At 32.7% G+C, this 18,269-nt stretch overlaps 1 protein-coding gene across 2 annotated transcripts in view; it reads left to right on the forward strand.

Moving 5' to 3' along the window:
- LOC115881890 (growth arrest-specific protein 2-like) overlaps positions 1-18,269 on the forward strand; it is a 126,415-nt gene that overhangs the window by 45,091 nt on the left and 63,055 nt on the right. For both annotated transcript variants that reach the window (XM_030899616.1, XM_030899621.1), the window contains exon 2: positions 5,635-5,830. In XM_030899616.1, the coding sequence (XP_030755476.1) occupies positions 5,635-5,830 (196 nt within the window). The remainder of the gene's footprint in view (positions 1-5,634; positions 5,831-18,269) is intronic.

Genomic DNA, 18,269 nt, shown 5'->3' on the forward strand with positions numbered 1-18,269 from the left:
ATATACTCTTTACAGTTGAGGTTTGGAACCTTTGGTGTTACACAGCAAAATAAAAACACTAAATCACCACAATACACCAAAACACTTTTACTTTTACACTGGACGCGCGTTTCGCTAACCATGTTAGCATCATCAGCAGATGATTATAAACTAAAGTACAATCTACAAGGTGAGCGTTTATATACTCGCTCAGTGGGCCCCGAGTGGGCGTGGCAAAATCTAGCCAACCAAGTCAGAGCCTACTGAGCGTAACAGTTAGATTTCCGCCACTAGAGTAGTAGGAACAAAGAACTTGAAGGAATTGGACCGTTGACTCTGTTCATACTATCTTTACATTTATTAATTATGATGCTTTCATATGCATCTAATTGCCTGTAATTTGAGACTTGTTTAATTAATTTTAAATTATTAAGATCTATACAATGTTCATTATCAACAATATGTTCGGCAACGCAAGATTTATCCGGTCTACCATATCTTATCTGAGCTAAATGTTCTTTAAATCTAGTTAATATTGATCTCCTAGTTTGCCCAACATATTTCTGATTACAATCTTTACAAGAAATTTCATAAATACCCGACCTTTCCAGTGGAGGTGTTTTATCTTTTGGATTACCTAATAATTGTTGTAATTTATTATTAGCACTATGCACAAGTTTATAATTGACATTCTTAAAAATTCCTTTTAGACCACGGGATAACTCTCTATCAAACGGTATCGAAAAATATTTAGACGTATCTTTCTCCACTTGAAAAGTCGAATTTTCAGAAATCATTAACCTATACCTACGTTTTCTAATTAATTTAACTATATATGTATATGAAATAGAAAGAGATTACATTAGGAATGTAGCTGAGTGTAATGGATATTCTCCTTCACTAGTTGATAAATTAATTTAAATGTCAATATTCCATGGGTATAGTGATAAATGAGGTCTAAATTATAAGAAAATGCATTTTCTACGAAAACTTAAAGAGATAGGTAAAAATGGTATAATATAATTTGATAGACAATTAAATTGTACATCTAATTCTTATAAAATGTACAGGGTGTTCCATTTAAATTAAACAAGTTATTGTCGTTAAAAGCTAGTAATTATATAAAATAAATTTTTGGACACTCTATATAAGGTAGTAAAAATTTTATTATTGCTACATAATATCTGATCAATATATAATCTTCAGTAAATATTTAGTTTTAAAAACTTTGAAACCCTTGGAGAAATGAAGTCTTATGAATTTTAACTGCAATTTCACAAAATTGAAAATATTTCAAAAACGGTAAGGTTTAAGTGTTATAAACCTTAATCAAATCTACCTTTATTTCAATCGTAGAATCTAAAAATAGAATAATATACAGGGTGTTCCATTTAAAAAAATACAACTATAATATTTTTTACTTATTTGTACACTCTGTATTGTGTAAAAATATTTTTAAATTGTAACTCTAATGGTCCTTCAACGAACCCAAAACTTACAATTTGTAAAAATCTAATTGTTTAGCTACAATACTCCGTGTCGTATGTGGTGAACAACCCTGTATATTTTTTCTGTTTTTAATTGTTTTTTTAATCAATTCATTCTGTTTAATGCAGCAAGATGAATCGGTACAAAACACTTAAGAGAAATACCGTACTTATGCATATAACATATCCTGTTTGGGCGTATAGATGATGAATGTTAGCGATTGATTGTCAATGAATATATGTAAATATTGGACGGGACACAATAATATGCCGTGGTGTCGAAATTGACCTACCGACTGAATGGTGACTGGTAGTTGTAGTAGGAAGATGCAATTAAATGATAGTATTGTAATTAGTTTGAAATTAATGGCTCAGGCATTGAGTAACAAATGTTATGTTTTTATGTTTAGTTTAAATGTTGTTTGTATATGACTTTTTCTCCTAAAAACATTTCTTACCTTAGAATAATAGGCCTTCAAATACTAAGTTATGGTAAAAACTTGAATTTTTGATATAAGTTGTGAAAGATTTTTTTTAAATTCACCCTCGAGAAGGGGTGAAATAAATAAATAAAATTATTTTTATAAACACTTTCTTTATATTTTATGTATTTATAAAAACACTTTCTTTATATTTTTCACCCCTTCTCGGGGTGAATTAAAAAAATCTTAATTGAAATTTATAATTTTTAAACAATTTGAATAAAAATGTTAAATATCTGAATTTTTCAGCAACTTATACTTTTTTAAAATTTCTACTATCATCCCCTAGCTTAGTCTTGTTAAAACCGTAGTAGTACCAAAGGTAGTACCGTTGATTGAAAGAACTTATTTCCTTCAATCAACGGTAGTACATTGTTAGAACCTTCAGACAAATAATATAGACAAACCTTACTGTGGAAAATGAAGGTAACTTCAAACTATGCATTTTCGAACCCATGTTTATACCGGGTAGAGGGTGCGTCTCAAAAGTTTCTCACCCCTATAACTCTTTTATTTTTTCAGTTAAAAAAATGAGATTTGGTATGTTAGTATATGACATAAATTGGGATTGATTGACGTATTCAATTGTTTTTGGTCACTTCCTGTTTCACCGTAAACGACTTTTGATTTTTAAATGGCACTCTCGGTATTTTTTACTTTATTCGATAGAAAATGACATTCTGAATAGAATGACATATAATATGTCAACTTTTGACATTCTTGCTTAATAATAAATCGTATTTTAAAATTCAATCTAGAGTGCCATGGCTATGTTAAAAACACTAATTCTTAATCAAGTAGTCTTGGAAAAATAGATTTGATCGTCTAATGTTTTTAGTGTCTTATCCTGGCCAATTATATAAAAAATGCTCAAATCATATTTTTAATCATACCTCAATTTGTTCAAATGGAACGAGAGTGGCTCATTAACATATTTGGAAAAAGCATTTTTTTACGAATAATTTGATACCACACACTTGGTATTTCGAGTCAAATTTTCGTAACGAACCGCAAGTTATAATTTCAAATAAACCATATGCGAAAATGTCAAAAGTTGACATATGATATGTCATTCTATTCAGAGTATTATTTTCTATCGAATAAAGTAAAAAAATACCGAGGGTGCCATTTAAAAATCAAAAGTTGTAGTAATTTCCGGTGAAACAGAACTAATTTATGTCGAATATTAACATACCAAATATCGTTTTTTAACTCAAAAAATAAAAGAAGTTATAGTGGTGAGCAACTTTTGAGAGGCATCCGGTATACCACTTTTTTCATATTTTTTGATGAGACATCACCTCTGAAATTTACCGTGCATTTTTGCACGTGTATTACATTTTTCATCTTGTATAATCTGAAAATTACATAATCTGTTCAAGTTCAAGTCATAATAAAAAAATAATTCAACAACAACACACACAATTTTTTACAAACAATATTGCACTTATCGGCAGCACAGACACACGGCTCTGATCGATTACCAACATAATTATTCTAATTAACTGCGATTAATCAGCCGCGGCCAAGGTGTCCTTACCCACGCCTCTGGACGGAACGATGCCGGGCGCCGCCCCTGTATATCCGATTCCCTGAAACGCGAGCTCGAGATTGGCAATCGTAAAAATAATTATGACACCCGTCATAAATACATAATCGAATGCGACATTAACGCATTGCGTAAAACGCGGATAAAGCCGACCGCATACGACGTGACTTGTCGTACGACAAGTTGGGTAAACTGTAGGGTTGTAAATGTTACGGTGAAATTTGGAAATTCAGTAAATGGTTAACAATTACGCAGGGGACCAGTAAATATTGAAGTAAGTTATAAAGGAAATTGTCGACTTTTACTAGTAATTGTTAGCAGTCGCTATAGTCTGTCCAACGAGAAGATCCTTGACAGTGATAGATGTGTCTGTCATTTTAATTTCAAAGTAGTTTATTTTATTTTACAAAGAAATAAGTTGGTACAACTGGAACGCATAGCGATATATTTAAAATTTGATTGACAAGATGACAAGTGATTACTTCAAAATATTTAAAAAAACTGTATAAAACTGAAAAAATGTAATCGAGTTATTTTATTTAATAAAAACGGTATGTGTTAATACAAAACAAACAAGAACAAGACACTACATATCAAAGAAATATAAAAAAGAACTATTATTTACTTTCAAGCTTTATGAAACTACCCGCATTTATGATTAAATTTATCAATATAACTTATGTACAAATACAAATTTGTAATATTCCACAGGAATAAATAAAACAACATAGGTAAATAAATCAAACTATTTTATTAATAATAACACCTACCAAATTTTATACCTTAAAGGTTGATTAATTAACTTTAATCTTAATTTTTTTAAACCAGTACCTTTTGACATTATTTTTCTGCAGTACTAAAATCCATTATTTACCTATCGTGTGATGTCGATATTTTACAGCTACTCCAGTTTTTAGTATGTGTTTAGTTTGATCCTTCTACCATATACGAGATGGCACTTATCTACGACGAAATGGTATACAAACTTTATCGATGGCAACATTCATTGGTGTATAAGACTTTCTGCCTGGGCAGCGAGTATTAACCATAAACTGTGCTCTGGGTCTACAGTTAATTTTCACTCGATTTTTCCTCCACTTGACTTCAAAAGACACAAAACACACGTAATAATACGAATCAAAATGCATCATCTTCCAAAACGCAGGGTATTTAACAAAAGTTGACACAAAATTATAACCTATAATTTGGCAAGACTTTGACAAGCGTCAAAAATGACAAAAATCTGAAGGCGAGTTCATACGCATCGGCGTCCGTTTGTCGTTCATCGTTCCGTCAAACCAATAAAATTGAAATACGATCTGTCATTTTTTAAATAAACCAATAAAACTGGTTAAAAACAACAAGACACGACGTATGACGGATTTATATTTAAACCCATCCATAGATAACTTAAAAATGATTAGAAACTTTTTTTAGTAAAATAAATAGATTGGTATGGGACGTCATCTGCTTTTCTTCTGTCATCGTCTGTCGAAATCTTACCTGAGAAAAAAAACAGAGTATAGTATCAGTAACAGTTACTAAAAGTTGTCAGTGAAAGTCATTCTATTGTACCATGCGATCGACAAAAAAACGGCGTCAAAGTCCGCTGGGGAATGACAATCAATGATAATTTTGGCAATTTGAATCCATTTTTGCTTTTGATCAAATCGGTATGAGAAGTTGTGAAGCTATAAAATGTTGTTTCGGGAGTGTTGAATATCCGGCAAAGTTGAGTTATTGAATGCTATTGAAACCTAACCTAACTGCGTGAAATACAGAGTCGAAAATGTCTGATTTCTGCCGTATCTAGCGCTGCGTTCGGAATTTTTAAAATCAACTGAAATTATGAATAAGATAAAATGTGTTATAATAAAATTAGCACAAAAGAAGTTAATAATACCATCAACATAGAAAATCCAAACCTATTAAGGTACATTTCTTTCCACAGTTACAATATCTTTTAGAGAAAATATTTAAATTTAGTATTTTATTTAAATATTGCCACTATCCCTCCCAAACTCAGTATCTAGATAAGCCACTGTTAAAGAGGTTGTACTGTAATTGTTAACATTCAATGATTTGTGACTATTACTGTAACATACATAAATAAAAAAGAGTTTCACATTGTTTTCAGATGGCTTTCGGACGAAGAGACGTCTCTAGGAACAGGAACTCCTGGGGACCGATATCCACGGTGGCCTTGAGTTTTCCAAGGCCAGATCCGGACGAGGAATTTGCGGAAGAGTACACGGAAAGGATGATGTCCGCTCAGATGAGACAACTGGACCCACTCAAAGAAGATTTGGCTGATTGGTTGAATAAGATGCTCGGTAAGTTTGTTTCCATATACAATGAAAAAATGAAAATATTTATTTATTATAAATCTTAATGGTACAATTATTTAAATTATTAAAGTGAATACAAGAGGCATCCAACTTTTCGTCTCTAAGAGAAATGCAAGTTGTAGGAGTCGGAATAAGTAAATTTCTTGTACTGGCAATGCTGGTAGCTTCTGCTTCTACGTGAACTGCTTTTAATTTCTTATTTGGCGTATCTTTCTGTCCCATGACATGATTCTTTTTGCTATTTCGGTTTTCTGTTCAAAGGTTCAATTGAATTTTCAATGTAACCTTCAGCAACCGAGCTTGATCGCCAACCTCCATCTCGCTTTGAAACTGTTATGTCCGCTCCTGAATCTGCCAGCATTGTTGCAGGGCTGCGAAGGAAATTGATACCATCTATTGGTCCCTCAGTAATCGTAAACACTCCTGCAAAATGAGCTTTTATATTCGGAATCTTCACACTAATAAATGACTGACAATCTTTAATGGCATCTACGGTCAAAAACGTGATAAAAAAATACTCCAACGATTAATTTAACTTTAGCTAACAGGAATTTTTTGTCATCGGCTTCTTTCATAAAGTGTTCTATTTCCAGTTTGGTAAATACTTTTAATTTCTTTGCCTGAAGCTTTTCTTTTTAAAAATGCAATAAGGTTTGTGAATTTGCTAATATCTACGTTTCTGTTCAGGTAAATCATGGTGTGGAGCATCGAATATTTACTCCACAGAGTTCACGGCTTTAAGGTAGTGATTAACTTCAGGAAATAGGCTAGCCTAACCAAACCTTTTCTGTGAATTTCTCATAGACTTAAAATAAAATATAGACTACACTATTTACATCTCAACGCGGACAAACAACCTTTTTTGTACACATGTTTACTTCTGGGTACAGTCGACCGAGCCTTCCTCATCCAGCCTATGTTGTCACGTCTTTAATATTATCAATATTTTTTTTCTTGTTATACACATATATTGAGATATTAATACTACAGTTTAATAAAGTAGGTTTTAATATTCCAGAGATGTATTAAATAGTCCTTATACTACTAAATTATAAGTCGGATACTGTTTAAAAAGGATAAGTTCTTTACAATATGACAACACCGATTAGAGGCGAGGGAGCCTATTCATTCATTTATTACCTTGTAGTACGTGTCGCACGTGTGCGGTAAAGCTTTGTTGCCGCTATCTCCCCGGCTGTATTAACGCATTTTCTTAGCTTGTAGTGCTTAAGTGTTTATTTTATTGACTTTTTCTGTTCAAGAACTATAAAATATGGTTCGCCAGTGCCAAATTTGCAAGAAATTTGACTTAAATAATCCATTTAAGTCTTGAAACGACTTTTGACCGGTAGGCAACTCTCAATTTACCCATTGGGAGTCAGTGGCGTTGTTGTAGAAAGGCGCTTATTTAGATAATATTTTAGTAAAATGTAAAATCTGAATTTTTTCTCTTACATTACATTATTTACTTACTTACATTGTAACAAAATCATAATTATAACCCTGTTAATAATTAATAATGTTTTTATTAAAAATATATTCCGGTTTATTCTAAAATTATCTTCAGAATCTAAAATAACATACAAGAATTTTAAAATGATATTACATTATGAAACAATATTTTTTAATATACCGGGTCGTCTCAAAAGTGGCTAACCCTATAACTTTTTTATTTTTCAGATAAAAAACAGATTTGTATGTTAGTAGGTATATGACATAAATTAGGATTTATTGACGTATTCAATTGTTTTTGGTCTCTTCCTGTTTCACCGAAATGATTACATCTTATCATATGTCAACTTTTGACATTGTCGCTTAAAAACATATCCTATTTTAAATTTCAATCCAGTTTTTTTCAATCCACTAAGTTTTAATCAAGGAGCCTTGGAAAAATAGTTTTGATCGTCTAATAGGTTTCGTGTCTTGTCTAGGCCGGTTAAAAAATGTACAAATCGTATTTTTAATCATACATATGTCAATTTTTTCAAATGGAACAAGGGTGACTCATTAGCATATTTGGAAAAAGCATTTTTTATGAATATATTGATACCACACACTTGGTATTTCGAGTCAAATTGTCGTTATGAACCGCGTGTTACAATTACAATTAAACCATATGCAAAAATGTCAAAAGTTGACATATGATATGTCATTCTATTCAGAGTGTCATTTTCTATCGAATAAAGTAGAAATATACCGAGGGTGCCGTTTAAAAATTAAAAGTTATAGTCATTTCCGGTTAAAAAGGAAGTGACCAAAAACAATTGAATGCGTCAATCAATCCTAATTTATTTCATATACTAACATACTAAATCTTGTTTTTTTATTTGAAAATATAAAAAAATTATGGGGGATGAGCCACTTTTGAGACGCACCTGGTATAATAAAGACAGTACCGAGTTAAATAAATGTAGTTTTTATTTTATCACCTTCCTTGCTTTAATGGAACAGATTTATGTTTTCTCTAATTTACATAATAAGACATCACTTAACCAGAAACAAAATTACAACAATCATATTTTTTTTTCTCTCCCTGTCGCCGATTCTATTATATCTGTGGAATAGATCCTGTTTTGATTAATATTAGGGGTTGTAAATGTTTGACTAAAATTAATAATTTATTATTAATTTCAAAAATTACCTAATTTCAATTATAAAATTTCTTCTATAACGTGTATTTTATTATTTTTATCCTTTTTGGACTCTAAATTGTTTTTTCTAAACTTATATTTAAAAAACCTGTCCTAAATCTTAATAAAATATAAAAAAGTTTAAATACGATATATTTTTAATTTAATTATAGCTTCATTAAAATAAAAAAATTACCCGGCTATGATACGGAGAGTTCAGGTGTACTTGAGAAACGAAAGTTTGTGTTGTGTTTCTCGGCAGAGTCGTCAGGGAACGACCGTTACGACAGAGACAACCTATCTATCGCTCGTGTCGCACTCGTTATAACCTAAAACAATAACACAACAATAACAAGACAGTGTCTGGCCGCATGTTCCAGCTATTTATGAATGAGATGCTCAGTCTATATTTTATTTTAAGTCTATGGAATTTCTCAACATGTTTTTCTTTGACCCAGGTTTCAAAGTTGTTGTAGGTGGTCCCGTATATGTTTTTCGACTTACTTTCGATAGCGCAGTTTCTGCAGCTCGTTGAATATCCAAAGACTCGTCATTATCACTCATTTTCTCACAAAACTTTATATGAAATACGGCGACGTTTGAACCTAACAGAACTTTGTCATTAAACAATGCATAAACACTACCTTAATTCGTTGCGAAAAGAGTGTTTTAAGTACGGGACGGAAAATTGTCCAACGAGGCCAAAGCCGAGCCGTTTGAAAAAAATAAGATTTTATGATTTTGTCTGGGGTAGGTAAAGCCTTATGACCTACATTATATGCACGCCTCTGCCACTAAGGGATATGAATAGTACTTTTTTAAACTATTTATCGTGAACGTAAATGGTTCTATTATAAACTTTGACCCGACCTGACCTGAGACAATATTGTTCTTTCGTTTAAAAACGGATACTTCCCTAGTTTCCGCTGTTGCCATTGTTGCCCCAGTTCCCGCGCTCTGCACTGGACACGCCCATTGCATAACCTGCGGGGAACTTGATATATTCATAAACTGTTACGCTGTTGCAACATTTATGGGTTTCGTAGATATTAACGAACACATTTTTTTCATAGATAATCAGGACTGCATTGTTTAATTGTATTTTTGTTTTTATTCACTCATCTCTATAAGCGAAAAGTTCATACCAATACCGAAAAGATCCACCACCTCCTCTTAATTTATGAATTCCTGCTCTTTCTTCTTGTTTGTTTATAACCTCCTCCTCCTCTGAATATGGGGTGACCTCCTCTCTCGGAGGAGGTATCCCATAAACTCACTACTCCTGTTATTATTGTATCATACCTTCCTCTCATTCTTTCTTTGCGATAAAGCACATTTCATACACGTTTTCCATGCATCAAAAGCTTATTTTGATATACAAAAAAAATGTTTCATTTCTTAATTTCCTTTCAGCCGATGCACAAATGATTTCCACTAAACAGTCACCGCAAACATCATATTTTCAGCGATTTAACCCTGAAATAAACTGACCTTAATTTTTTAAGCAAAAACTATGCGTAGGACGAAAAAAATCAAGAGATAAAAAATGTTTAGAAATGAATGGAGATTTTGAAAATAATTTTTATTTTAAGAGAAGTCAGTGGTGTACCACTTTTTTCTCCAAAAATATTCAATGTAAAACCCGTATGAACGGCACTGGTTGAAATAAATAAAATTCTTTGTACACCAAAAAAGGTATTTTGATGTATAAAGACGTGTATCAAGTTTCATAAAGATATCTGTAATAAAATTAGAGTTTTATAAAAAGGAGTTTTTTTTAGAAAACTTTACCACCCTGTATTTCAGAAATTAGGATGTTTAGGACATACATTCATATGAATGTTTTCTCTGAGAATAGGTCCAAGAATCACGCCCTTAAATATTAGCATGTCATTAATGAATACCCTGTATAACATGGATAGCATTAAACTTTTTCATTAATCTTTTTAGGATTTTTCCTTGACTCCTTCTTAGTGAAAATACCTCCAGGCTATAGCAATGTGGTGGACTGGTTCATCAGAGATATTTTGACAAAAAATTAGAAAATTTTACTATCCTGTATCTAAAAAGTTAAGATGTTTAAGACATATATTTATATGAAGTTTTTTTCTTAGACTAGGCCCAAGAATAACCTTCTTAAATATTAGCATGTCATTAAGGAACACCCTGTATAAACCTATCCATAGTTTCAACTTAAAAATAAATAAATGCCATTATTGTCAAAAAAAAAATACAATTTGTAGACAAAGGTAAAGTAAACAAACAAAAGAGAATACAAAACAAGTATACAAATTACATCGTCAGTCATATTGTTTAAAATTTATAAATGTTTACAATGTCAAAGAATAAATAAATAAAAATAAGATTCAAAAATATTTAGTAAGTTTATAGTAAATATAGTAATAGCAAATATTAGACCAGCGTTTACAAGATCAAATTCGATTATAAAAATATAAGCCTTGTCTGGTAAATAAGATTTCAATGCTTTGCGAAATGAAGAAAATGATGTTATGGATTTGATTTCAAATGGCAGGTGATTGCGCATTTTTTTCGTGTTGTATAATATTGAATTTTTAACTAACTCTGAGCGTGGGGTAGGTAGATAAAGATCTTGCTCCGCGTTCCTGAGTGGATAAGTCTGAGATAGCCTTTCTTGAGAAGCTGATACATGCTTACGTATTAGGCAAAGGGATTCAAATATAAATAAGGAAGGAAGACTTAATATTTTTAATTTTTTAAAAAAGTCCTGGCAATGAGTTCTGCTGTTTAGTCCCAGTGAATATCGAACAGCTCTCTTCTGGAGCTTGAAAATGCGGTCAAATTGAGTCGCACAACACGTACCCCAGAATGGAAGGGCATATGTGAGGAGCGACTCAAAAAGTGCGTAATAAACAGTTCTAGCCACTGACAAGTTAAGCTCCTTAGAAACAGATCTTAATGCAAAACAGGCAGAGCTTAATTTTTTCCACAAAGCGTCGATATGCATGTCCCATTTTAGAGAATTGTCCACAACAAGCCCTAAGAATTTTACAGATTTTACGACGTCATTGGTGGTGTTGTTAAGTACAAAAGGCTGCAGCGAGTTTTTATACGACAAATCTTTAGTTTTAAATCATATAATTATTAATACTAGAAACTTTTTTAGTGAAAAAGATGGATTGGTATGGCCGTCATCTGTCTTTTTTGTGTCATTGCCTCCCGAAATCTTTTTTGTGTCATTATACAGACTATAGTATATGCAATTATCTAATCAAATTTTGGTACGCAAGAGTGGTACCGAGATAGAGTCGGCAACGTGGGTAGCTAGCTAACCAGCACCACGGCGCGGCGGTACTTCTTCCTATATTCGACGTTTCCGTTACGTTCCGAAAATGAGCGATTTCGTGCCGCAGATAACCCCGGAGGAGGCGAAGATCTTTGACTTTGACACGACTGCGGCTGCGGCGCGGCGGCTCTTTTCAGATTTTTCGGTCGCACCCACTGCAAGGGGCCACATACTGCCCCCGATTTCAGATAACCGGCAGTTCAATTATAGATAACCGCAGATATAGACGAAGTCCAAATGCTGGTTTTATAACAATGGATGTCAGTGAGGCATATTTAAGAGTATAAGAGAATTTAATAATGTGATTTTTAAAACTAATATACTGAGTGACAAAAAAAGGACGCATCGTCATTGAAGACATAGTTTTGTACTGTCCAGATATAGGTTCCCCTGTTAATTTTACAGCGATGTTCTAAATAGGTTTTTAAAATGTCTGCGTATGAAGAATACACATGTCAAATTATAACAATTTTGGACAAGCCGATTTTAAGTAATTTAAGAAAAATTTTATGTATTTTTAAATTAAAACTGAACAGGTAACAATACAAAACCAGGCAGATGCCAACGTATCTTAAGGCGCTACAGAGAAAATACTATTTTTTCCATAGCGACTGTTAAAATTGCCTCTATCAAAAATAGTAGATAAAATAGTACTTCAACCGCAAGGGTAGATTAAATGAAACTTTAACAGCGAGGATAGGTTAAACACTTTATTTCTTCTGGCGCGTTTTTAATTGCTTCCATTTTTGAAAAATGTTGTATTCCTTTTCATAAGATATTTCGGGGTTTAAATGGAAGTGGTTTGGATATGGCGTTTGTCGCCTCAGCCTGAATATCTGTTGGTAATTTACTTATTTCGTTTTGAGCCACTTCTGACTCCAATTCAATTAGCAATCGCCACGAAAGAGAATTAAAAAATATTGACTCAAAACTGACAACTAAACCGTCTCGGCTTTATTTTTGTCAAATTACATAGAAACCAACGCCAACCCAGCACAATATTTTTTTCTACTCGTAATAAATTCATTGAAATAATAATTTCTGAATATTTTTTAAAACGTAACTCGCTATAGAAAAAATATTGTTCTATAGACGACGATAAAATTGCATTATCGTCTCCCGAAATTAATTCATTAATCTCTTAAAAGACGATAAAATACCATTTTATCGTTTTGTATAAAAAATAACTAAAATATTAATTAATACTATTTTAATTTACTAAAAAAAGCTTATGCTATTTGGACTTATATATAAAGAAACGCTTTAAAAAAATTTAAAAAAATATACTCATGCTCTTACAAGGGAACGTTCTTTTGTCCCACGAATTAGAACATTCCCTCTCATTACAACACTACCTGTCAACTCCTAAGGCCTAACAGCTCTGACGTAATCCTATTGCTACATCATCGGAGTAAGGCGGACGTTTTTTTTGAATTTGAATTTTGGCTAAGAAAAAAGACGTGTAGGGTTAAAATTATCACAATACTGTAATTGTCATTGGGTAATGCAATCTTTTCAACAAGCAACTAGTTCAAGAAGCATTTAAAAAAACACTAATATATGTCGCATTGATACAATTTATTTTACCATTTATATCCTGGAAGAAGAATAGATTTTTGCAATTTATAGAAACCCTTCATTGAATATTTTTTAGTTCAACTCCAATAATTAATCTATTACAAAATTTATTTTCAGACTTTTCACACTTTCAAGACTTTTTCGGTTCGTACTCCATTATAATCAAGTAAAGGTGTGTAGGAACTAAGCTTTTTTCATTCTAATCTACGGTATATTCTCGAAAATTTTTACTTTTTTTAAAATTAGATTGTTTAATTTTATGTGTGTATTGGGTAATCTTTTTTACAGTTTTTTTTTAACTTGGCGGTATATTTGCGTATCTTTGGTGACAATGCAATGTTATGTTACTATGAAGCATATAAAGTGGTACCATCACTTCCTCACGTTTGATTAATCTCTAACTAGAGTCGGAAGATGGCCATAGGAACTTCTTGTTTAATCTATACTAATATATAAAATCCTTAAGTGACTGAGATACTGATTAATCACGATCCTGCTCAAACCACTCAACGTAAGAAGCTCAATTTTGGCATACAGGTTGATTCTAGGGTTTAGAGATTCGATAAGAAGCGATTTTTCGAAATTCCAGTTCCAAGAGGGTGAAACCACCCCTCAAATATTACAATATTTTTTATTTAAAAAACGGTCAGTTTTCCGAAAAAACGCTTAAACACGTATATTTTATTTTGTTTTTTTACATATTTTAAGATTTTTTAAAAATGTATACAGGGTGTTTCGAAAAATCTGATCATTGATTAATCACGATCCTGCTTAAAGCGCTTGACGTAAAAACCTGATTTTTGGAAAACAGATTGACATTAGGGTGTAGAGGTTCGATAAGAAGGGATTTTTCGAAACTCGAATTCTAAGGGGGTGAAATTATCCCTCAAATATTAAAATATTTTTTATTTAAAAACCGGTGAGTTTTTCGGAAAATTATTTAGTTGTTTTACATATTTGAAGATTTTTTTATAAATTTATACAGGGTGTTTCATAAAATATGACCATTGAGTAATCACGATTCTGCTTAAACTGCTTGACGTTTAAAGCTGATTTTTGGCAAACGGATTGACTGTGGGGTGTAGAGGTTCGATAAGGAGGGGTTTCTCGAAACTCAAATTCCAAGAGGGTGAAAACGCCCCTCAAATATTACAATATTTGTTATTTAAAAAACGGTTAGTCTTTCGGAAAAACGCTTATGGACAAGTATAATTTATTTGGTTTTTTTACATATTTTGAAATTTTTTAAAAAATCATACAGGGTGTTCCAAAAAGTTGGGTAATTTCTTAACCACGATTCTGCTTAAACAGCTTGACGTAAAAAGCTTATTTTTGGCAAACGGATTTTTTGAAAGTCAAATTCCAACGAGATGAAACTACCCCTCAAATATTACCAAATTATATAATAATATCGCCATATTGTTTTTTCTCATGCTGACATAAATGTGAAAAAATTTTATCCAGTTTGTTTGTTAATGGAAATTCTTGCTTTGCTTAATCATCACCATTACAAATGATTAATTCGACGCGAACGAAGTCGCTGGTACACTCTAGTTTTTTTATTTTCTTTGAATTTCTTCAACAGGCGACTGTAGAAAGACACTGAAAATATTACCGTTATTATAGACATTAAGACAAAAAGACAGATTAACAGTGTGTGGTAATTTTAATTACCGAAAATGCTTTAATTAATTTTAAAATTGACAGATATCAATATCAACTCGTCAAACCATTTTTTTTACTAAAGCAAAACATTCTCCATTCCTATCTAGTAAATATCAAAGTAAAAACACGAATTTCCTTTTAAATGCGCCACCGTAATTTGTTTGAAGTTATTAATTTCTTTCGTCTTTGGAAGCCGCTCGCCATATTTTCGCCAAATACGGCGAAGCAATTGATATCTTCCTTGATCTCAGTCCGCTTATATCTACGAAACGTAGATTTGCTCTTGTACGGAATTGCATAATTTAGCGTCGTGTCTTAAAATTATGCAAGAGGTGTATAATCTGTAAGAATCGGGAGAAAAACTATGGCACATTTTATGTAATAATGTACAGGGTGTTCCCGGAAGATATTTTTAGAATACTTTAATAATTGATAGAACACTTTACAATAACTCGTATTGAAGTGGTTGATATAATATGTCCATTAGCAGTGTTAGCCGAAGAAGTATGACATATCAATGAATGTAAGAGGATATATTTGAAGGGGTTAGAATCATAAGGGTCTAAGTACATCTGACATTGTTTTGAGATAATTAAAGTTAAAGTTGATTGCTTATTGTAAATTCTGCATGAACGCATTTGAAATGATTGTTGCGTAAAAGAATGCAGTTCATGTAACTATTTCATATACCGTTTGCCACAGACTGAAAAAAACTGTATTTAACTAGTTTTATGTCACTTGGATCCATATGCTTCTGACAACTTTTATCAATTTCTGTCAGGAAAAAAAGGTATAAGTCGATTTTTTTATAAAAATAACTAACATTTTATTATACAAAAAAGGTATCAAAAATTACAACACGAACTTTAGCCAAATAATTCTAATTTTCGTAATCCGACATCACACTGTCGTTGCCTTCAGCCATTTCTGGATTTTCCCCAACTTCAACCATAACCGTCGTCTGATTGTTTTTTGGAACTTTTGTTTGCTTTTGCCTCATGGAGCATAGTTAAATAAAAGTCATGGTGAATAGGTGGAATAAATGGTAGAAGTTTGGTTAGATTTTTCCATTTTATGTACGGAATCTTCAATGGAGTTGGATATAAGGGCTTGAATACTTCATTATTTAGCAATAAAGATGGTCTTCCCCATTTAAGCGTCGAGCAATTCTCGCTTTGACACATAGATACAAAAGGTGTTCTTATTTTACTATACAAAAAAGAAAAGAAAGACTCTTTTTTGAATTGGAACCAGACTATCTCACGCCACTTTATCGGTTTCTTTTCAACGTCCTTTCTTGGGTCAATCATTATACTGTTAAGATGTTGAAATGAAACAAAATCAGTTTTTTTCATTTCATAAACAGTGAATTTTTTAGATGTTTTTTTTATAACTTTAGTCCAGTCCTTTGGAACAAAAACGGTTAATTAAGTTTTCTTGGCTTTCTCAATGCGGGCAAAAGAGCGATCGCAGTCTATATATGAATGTCTAATTTAAAACAACTTGTGATCTATTTTTTCCAGGCTAGTAGATTGGACTAAATACATAAACAACTTCGCAATATTTTTGTTCTTGTTCTGGCCCCCACATTGATCACTATAACATAACAAATGGGTAACACTTTTAGGAAGACTTTTGACATACTAAAAATAATGGTTTATAAAGCATCTTTATAATACTGTTTTATAAAATTCACCTTAAATAATGATTTTTGTAATACAGTCTCTTACCGGAATTGTTTTTCTTCTATTTACTCATTTTAACACACAAAATATCAGAAAAACACAAGAGCCGGTTTACACGCGTCAATTATATTGAATCTATTTGACAAAACTTTGCAAAAAATTTGGGAGTCAAATAGGTCCAAGTGCGCTTCGATCCCTTTGACACTAAGAATAAATGCGATAAAACTTAGTAACTCTTTTGCTCGGTTAATAGATGGCGCCAAAAAATTTTGCGCATTTAAATTTTGTATTTCAAAGGAGCATCATACGGTACCTAACAAGAATAAAAAAACAATTAAAGTACATTAGCCAAACTAACACCTAAAATTAGGTAATATACATTATTATAAATTATTAACAAAACAGAACTCGTAATAAATACATAGACATAATCCTGAGAAACAAAATTCCTAACATGGACAAAACTAAAACGTTTTCCTTGCTATTTTTTTGGCAAAGTCTGAAATAAAATCGTCGATGTTTAGACTGTTCGCTATTTCGTGCTCAATAGATATTAAAGATAATCGACTTAATCGTTCTTGTGTCATACTTGATCTCAGGTAATTCTCAATTATTTTGAGTTTAGAAAAACCACTGAAACCGGCAGCGTTAATAAGATTCTTATGGAGATTAGAATTAGAATAAGTGGGAGGGGGGTTAATCTCTGCGACCTTAGAGATCTATTTTGTCCCCCTTTCTTGAGTTATAACTCATCATACAGTCCCAGGACTGCCTACGGAGACCCGTGTCCCTGACAGTCGAGGAGCTACGACCCAGGCCGGGTAGACGAAACGGTAGCTTGTGTCGCCTGTTGGGTTTAGAGGTAGGAGGTAGGCTCCCGACCCTTGGAGGAGGTGGTAGCTTGTATGCCACTTGCGGAGGATGGTCTCACGCAAGTGTCAGCCACCTCTCCTGTAGTTCTCTTTGGGTTTGGCCCCTTGGAACTTTCATTGTTACTGTTCCCAGTGTCGCTAGGGGGTTTCCCCACAGCTTCACCGGTGATGTTTTTATTACTATTATTATCAGATCTCATAGTGTTCCTATGAGTCGCTAGGGACAGTCGGTCCACTTCTACAGAGCCCCGCATATAGAAGTAAGGGGTAAAATACAATGGGGTGCCCCCCGTGCCCTAAGGTTGAGGTTGTCCGTAGCCCCGCCCGGTATCGTTATATGTCTTGGTGCAATTCCCTGGCCACGACACTACAGTCAGGGACAAGACGATGAGTGAGATGCTTCTTAGACCAAGCCAAGTGCTAGAGGGTATTCCCCCCAGCACCTGACCAGGAGCTTCCCCACCAACGACAAGGTCTTGCATCTCCTAGAGGAAATTCTTATGGAGATGTAAATATTTGGAAAGTTTCTAATCAGATCGTGAATTTTTAAATATTTTAGTGTTTGTTTTGGACAACTGAAGTTTTCGGCATTATCTGGTGGTATTAGCGCAATAAGAGCTAATACCTCGTCCCGAAGCTCTAGGCCATTAATATCATGTTTGTCTCCGT

Source organism: Sitophilus oryzae, unplaced genomic scaffold, assembly GCF_002938485.1.
Source record: "Sitophilus oryzae breed Bouriz unplaced genomic scaffold, Soryzae_2.0 scaffold_1111_pilon_pilon, whole genome shotgun sequence".
Lineage (NCBI taxonomy): Eukaryota > Metazoa > Arthropoda > Insecta > Coleoptera > Curculionidae > Sitophilus > Sitophilus oryzae.